Consider the following 7,238-nt stretch of genomic DNA (forward strand, 5'->3'; position numbering starts at 1 on the left):
TCAACACATATGGTGCTTTGTGTAGAACATACAATATGTACTATCATATTGAAGACCCAAACATTGGCTATAATTCCCATCCTAGAACACTTTGAGTGAAGAATAAAAGCAATTTCCTTCACATCTTACCTGAAATTGAAATGCCAGCAAGATGACAGCTTCTCTGACATCTCCGTCCATTAAAAATAAAATGTTGATAGAGGGGAGATGGATACCATGCTTCCTAAATTAGATTGAAATTGTAAAAGTTTATTACGTTTCATTTTAGTTCAGAGATGGTGTCAGGCTCATATTTCACATTAATCATGAAATACCAGGGGCATTGCCTATACATCTGTCATGCATATGTGATTACTCATCAGTCTTTGATCAGAATAGTTCAAACAAATGTCCCCCTTCAATGAAAAAAGTGTGTGCCTGTGTGTTCCAGAGTGTGTCTGTTAGGCTGAGGTCGTTATTGATCAGGTTTTGTGACATGCTATTACTACTTCTAAATAACAATTAGAGTGACAGAAACAAGGGCGAGCGCGGGGCCCGGTCAGATAAATTATGCCTTCCTGCTGCAGCCCCTGCGCTAAATTAATGACGATTTATGTTCTCAAAATACACAGAGACAAGGAAACGGAAGCACCTGTTTGCAATGCACTCTGGTGAAATGATACTCCAGTGCTGTTCTTAAGTTTGGAGGTACTTTTACTTGAATATTATTATAGTATTTTAATGTTTTGCTACTTTATACTTATGCAGAGGTGAATTATTACAATGTTTACTACTGTTGTAGTTAGAGGTGGGAAGTAATGGAGTACAAATACTTCGTTACTGTACTTAAGTACATTTTTCTGGTATCAGTACTTTACTCCACTACTTATTTTTCTGACGACTTTTTACTTTTAATTCTTACATTTTTAACACAAATACCTGTACTTTCTACTTCTTACATTTTCAAAACAGTTTCGTTACTTTAGTTTTAATCTGTGTTTGGTGGCGTGATCATTATTATTTAGAGTCATTGCGTGAAACGAAAACGTTGTCATTTTGCCGTTGTTCAGCATCGAAACATTCATTAGCTAACAATGACATTATTGTTCTAATAATATAAAGTGAGGTCAGTTACTCTTTAAAACAGTTGGTGGTTATGGGTACTTTTTACTTAAGTACATTTCGAAGCCTACACTTCTTTACTTTTACTTCAGTAAAGAAGTTTAGTCAGTACTTCTACTTTTGCCAGAGTATTTTTAAACACGAGTATCTTTACTTACTTGAGTAAAGGATGTGTGTACTTTTGCCATCCCTGGTTGTAGTTGTTATATACAGGGGAATTCAGCAGTGACCAAACCTGTTTTTTGTACCAGTTTGTAAACATGTTAATTTCTGCTTTCAAGTTGGGCATTTAACATTGGGATTTGACGATTGACTTGCTTTTGGAGCTAGCCTTAAATGGGCATTTGAGGAACTGCACTTTGTAGCACCTCAGCATTGGATTCATCTTTCAGCACGGGAGGTAACCACATTTTGGGGGGCTCCTCGTCATGTTTTAGAGGTTTTTAAGTTCAAAGAAGTTCCACAGAGAAGACATGTCCTCTTTAAAATACTCAAATGGTTTGGTTTCACTGTTTGAAACAAGAGCAGGTCAAATTATCCAATATTTATTATTTCAAGACCGCTCCTTTTATCTTGTGACCCTTAGAAGTAAGCTTGACCCCTAGGTTGGAAACCACTGAGTTTAACTATAAAAACAAACTTGAAATGCATTGAGGTATTTATATCACACTCTTCCACAACTTACATATCAAATCAATCAACTGTGGCTCATATGTAATTCATTCATGTTTTGCAATAAATGTAGAGACCAAATTAATGTGGAACCTATATGCTGCAGGTCTCCCTTGAAAAAGAGAACTATGATCTCAAGGGACCAATCTGATTAAATAAAGGTTTGAAATGAAAGGAAATGAAAATAAAAAGTAAACTGATTTTTAAATCTATTATTTATTGTTATTTGTGGGTTATCTGTCGCCACTTTTTAATAGCGGGTAGCTGGCTCCTCCACAAGAACTTTTCAATTTCTAAAAATAACAAACATTAAGCCTAGGGGTTAGGGTTAGGAGGTTATTTAGAGAGTCTGAAAAAAAGAAAAAGTGCGTATTTAGAGAGTCGGAAAAAACAATAAAAAAGGAGACAGATAACCCACAAGCACCTATTTCTCAAAGCAAAAGAGAATTTGGTACGCAATTTAGAGGTGTAGGCATAACCAACTTCAACGATCGCCATGTACATTGAGCTCAAGGCTTCCATAAATCATGTAATCTGAAAAGATGCCATCCATTCCTCGCTGTGTCCGGGCCAGGTTTTGAGACAGCGCTGCCACTTGCAGAGCACTTGGATTGGCTGAAGGAGCAAGGTAGCCCGCAGAGACTGCTCCTTCCCCCGGTTCAGTCCCGTCAGTGGAGCGCGAGGCTCGAAGCACGCACACACACGGTTCACACATACTTGGCTGCACGCGTGAAAGGTGCCACAGAGAGAGTGGACTCACCGGAGGACTTTGATTTTGTGTGTGGGAGTAATCGGAGCATGAATTGGGCATCAAGACATCGATCCACACCTCTAGACAAACCAAGTGAAGCTTTCAAAGGAAAAGCAAACGGAGATAGATTTGAATGCAACATCCCTACAGACGGAGGGCGATGCACTCGCCTCTTGTTCCATAAACTGTCACAGTTTATATGAATGTCAAAACACCGGGCTGGATATTTTTTTGCAAAGCCAATTTGCTGTGCGCTCGGTGTGGGGTGACGTTTGGACCGTTGCGCACAACAGCGAGCGAACATTGCGCGTGATTGAGCGCAATTTCCAGAGACTCGGACTTGCCTCAGAGCGGAGTTTGACTCCTCATCATGGGGCACGGTGCACAAACTGATAGAGGAAGAGGAAGAGGAGCGAGATCCTCTCCTGAGATGCTGACCCTTTCCTGGCTTCTGCTTTTTCTCCTGGTGGATATCGGAGTGGCTCAAGGTAAAGTTAAAAGTGTATATTTTACCTGTGAACTTGGTTTCGAAGTTTGTTAACTCCTCGAGGCTTACAGCAGGGGTGTAGTGGACCGGAACAATCACCTGAAGTTAGTTTACACACACTCTTAGCAGAAACAATATATTGACTCACCTTTTGGCTACTAGAGAGATCAAGACAAGCCTGTGTACACAAAAAGAAGGCCTAAGATTGAAACTATAAATACTTTAGCCTAATTATGAAAAACCATAGAAGTCAAACTCTTTGCTGGAAAAAAAGGTGAACAAAATAAACCACACTTTAATTTAAAATATATCATTTTCTTTATTCAGTTGTGAAAAACACAAGTGGCTGCTACGTGTAAACATAAACAGTCCCATGATCACATCTGTTTCCTTAGGAAAATAAATGAAGAAGTGCTGCTGTGCTCCAACAGCGCTTCCAAGATAACATCAAAAATAAAATTGAGCCCATATTTAGGTAACTTGTTTTAGATCTTGCTAAAATTGATCCTTAAAGATTGTTATGCCCCATTAGATTGACAACAATAACAATGCAGATTCTGAATAATATTACTGGAGGTTACATTTAACAAATAGACCATTATTTCCCTAAATATTTGGAACTAAATTATATTAACATTCTTTCTCATGAACCAATTCTCACTGCTTCTTATGAAGTTTCTTGCGGGCATTAGAAAACCTTAGAGCTTGGATGGTCATTCAATAGCTTTCCCCTTGGTTTTCAGGTTTGAAAGATTACTGGCAAAATCGTTAATTACTGGCTATCATATCTTGACATACATATGTATAGTTTAATTCAAAAATTGGATGTCCATTATTGAGATCCTTAAAGGACGATTTGTGTCGGAGTCCAATGAAGCTATTAAATCTTCTATATTAAAAAGTCTTGACCTTTGCTCAGAGGACAGGTCTTTATTAGAACTGAATAATCGGTATGTTTGAGATGTGGAGTGGTTAAGTGTGTGAGGTAATTTTAATTTCCCCCTCTCACTGTATTCATCTTAAACCAGTGAGCATTTTAACCCTCAGTTCCTCCAGCCTTTTCCCTCAGAAAAGAGCCGTCTGTTGAAAGATTTTTTTTTTCTGTGAGCCGTAGTAGCTGTCAGTTACGGAAAGCATTGAGATAATGCCACAACACCTGAAGCCATTTACTTAATCTGCTCTCTCCTGAGTGGGATTGTCTGTCAAACAAAGGGAGCTCGGAGGAAGCCATCTGTGAGAGGGGTTAATGTTCAGTATGTGTTTGTGCATGTGTGTCAGATGCCAGATGAAGTGTGTATGCTTCTGGATTTAAGGTGATCTGTCTGCTCTTTCTGAATGAACTATGGTTGAAAAACAAGACGAGATGGGAATAAATGAGCAGAATGTGGGGCTTGTAGACAGACTTCAGCAAGGAAAGGCTTACAGAGGCAGATTTCTCAATGATATGACATATTTTTTTTTTGGAAAGTTCTGGCTGCTCGTGCAAAAGCAACACAGGCTTAAATTGGGTGTCCGAGCACATATCCTAGACAGCCATGAGGGTCTGTGAGCAACCTTATAGCTGCTCCAGACCTTCATCTCACTCCTACATAGTTAATGAGCAAGAGAGGGCGAGGAAGAATGAAAAACAGCACAGGTCCGGTTTCTGAAGGGCAGGGTGAGATGACATAATACCCATTTCCAAACCCCAGAGAGCCTCTGTGTCATTGACTAGATGGGAATACGAACAAGGTCCTTTTCTGTCCATTAAGAAGTCAATACAGCAGGAGAACATTGTTTGAGACTAATTAATGGGCCCCGCTATTTTTGGGCACTGATGAGCTCTACACATTCCTAAATCACTGGAGAGTCACTTCCTCAGTGTAAAACTACTGGTGATTAAAGTGGCTCACTTACTCTGGCGCTCCCCGTACAACAAACCCCTTCCCTGCATATTTTATTTTGGAGTCATTTTAATATGTGTATACTTGGTACATTTCATTTGGCTATTGCATGTTATTTTTAATTCCTGACGTTGCCTTTTGAGAGGACTCGCTCTCACCCTGTCTACAGACTGAAGTGAGTGCTGGGAAATGAGAGTGCTCATTAACCTGCTGAACTCTTGACAAAGGAGACAGGTTTAGACAGATATAAGCTGGGAGCTGCCAGAAAGGTAGCAGGGAGCTCTGTGACAGTAGCTTGATTGGGAACCCTTGGTGCAAGAACAGATGTACTCCTGGTATTTCCAGCACACCGGCAGAGCTGAACAATATGTGCAGTGTCCGTATCTGTGTGCATGTTGTTGTAAAAGTTGATGGAGGATGTCAAGTTGTTTTGGGAATATGGAATGTCATGATGATATGTGAAAAAAAAAAACCCAGCGGGAGATGTTTAAAACAGTTTTTTCTTTTTGGAGGAGGGAAATGTAAAAGTAGTTTTTTAATTCTACTGGGTGAATCTGAAATGTTAGAATTTGTCATCCGGGAAAAAGACTGGTCAGTGAATCAAGGAAAGAGCTACACTTTCTTTATTGATTCCACATTGAAAAGCTGCTTTAGGGAGGTTGAAAATACCTGCAAATGAAGACACCGTTTAATATGTTGAAAATAGGGATGGAGAAAATTACATTTTAAGCGTTGACAAATATAACCTGCCTCTGAAATGTTTAGGGCTGCTCCCTGGTAATTAATTTGTTGAATAGTTAGTCCTTTTGGTCTTCGTTGACTTAGGTTTCTTTAGCCCTTTTTGACAAGCTGAATGAGTCAACCCTGGTTCTTTGAAGATAAACTCAGTTTTTCAGATCTATTGATTAAATCATCAATAATTGCTTTGTCAATAAAATTGTGACGACACAATTGTTTGTAAAGATGATTGTATTGCTTTAGACCAGCACAGCCGTAGACATGTTACTGTTTGAGCAGTAAAGTAAAGTTATAAAAGTATAAAGTCCAGCCCTGTGTTGAGGGATTCCTCAGATCAGTTCAGTTTTTCCACAATGCTGCTTTTATGTCTCTCTCTTCCGCTTTTACCGTGTTACTGTCTGTGCTGCTCCCCGCTCTCTGATGATGTGTCCTCTGAGGACTGTTTGTGGAGAGAATGTTAAAGTTTCTTTATTCTATGTAGCTCTGAAACATATTGTGACTCAGTACACAGTAGGACGTTTGCTATTTTCCGTCTTTACCACACGCTTTTTAGAGTGCAGGTAACATGAATGTTATTTCTATCATTATTATTCTAACAGGCTTCCCTGTGGCATGACAACTGGCTCCTTGGGGGCCGCTAACATTACAACCATTGCGGTCATTCTATAAACAGGGCCTGTATGCACAATGAGCACATTGTGAGTAAGGCGCAGTTGTAAATTACAGACCAGGAGCCATGAGCTGGCAATATGAAACACTTACTGTACAGTCAAGCAGTTTTTGTATGTAATTGATGGAAATTTAGATTCAGTAACACACTCCCTCACACGCAGGTGAAAGAAGAGGGCAAAGTAAACAGTGTGTGTACCGTATGACCGTGTTGAGTGAGGGTCAGAGGTGCTGCTGGTTGCTAGCTGAGCCACAGACGGAGCGTGGTAGCGAGTGATAATTACTGTGAAAAGTGGCTGCTGAGTTTGCTTCCCTGCTTCACTTGATGTCATATACTATTGTTATGATGACAGAAAATATACATAGAGCAGAGAGGGCTGGGAACAGTTCTGCTGCAGTCATCTGGTGGATGATATATTTTGTGATGTGCTGGTGGAGGCAAATACTGTCATTGTAGCCGGGATTTTAGAAATACTGAGGTCATGAGTTAATACGCAGCAGCCTCAGAAATATTTGACTAGCCAACAAAAATCCTTTGAAATATTGTGATACTTATAAAAACAGAAATCACAAAAAAAATGTTTACTTCAAAAAAAGATACAAATAAAAATGGTCTAAAGTATGTTTTGGATATTTTCCAACAATGATCTGATAAACTATATTATTGTATTATATCCGAGTTAATTTCTAAGTATAATCTCAAATGAGTCCTTAAAACTAAATGTAATTTGTGTATGATAGCTAAATGTGAAATCATCCTCAGGTTTTTAAGATCAATAAACACTCATGGCGCATACAGAAGACCTCAGTGTCAACAATTTCTGATGAAACAGACATAAGAAGTTCCCAGAAGCAATTTTAGTGTTTATTCTGCGTGTTTATGCTTTCTGACCAGCCTGCTTGAAGGATGCCTCTTCCAGTAAAGTAAACATAACCC

At 39.2% G+C, this 7,238-nt stretch overlaps 1 protein-coding gene across 3 annotated transcripts in view; it reads left to right on the plus strand.

Annotated features, from left to right (window-relative positions):
* Positions 1-2,426: 2,426 nt before the first annotated feature.
* Positions 2,427-7,238, plus strand: part of unc5cb (unc-5 netrin receptor Cb) — a 104,145-nt gene continuing 99,333 nt past the window's right edge. For all 3 annotated transcript variants that reach the window (XM_010787202.1, XM_010787203.1, XM_010787204.1), the window contains exon 1: positions 2,427-3,012. In XM_010787202.1, coding sequence (XP_010785504.1) covers positions 2,895-3,012 — 118 coding nt within the window. In that variant the 5' untranslated portion in view covers positions 2,427-2,894. The remainder of the gene's footprint in view (positions 3,013-7,238) is intronic.

Source organism: Notothenia coriiceps, unplaced genomic scaffold (assembly GCF_000735185.1).
Source record: "Notothenia coriiceps isolate Sejong01 unplaced genomic scaffold, NC01 NC01_scaffold00030211, whole genome shotgun sequence".
Taxonomy (NCBI): Eukaryota; Metazoa; Chordata; class Actinopteri; order Perciformes; family Nototheniidae; genus Notothenia; species Notothenia coriiceps.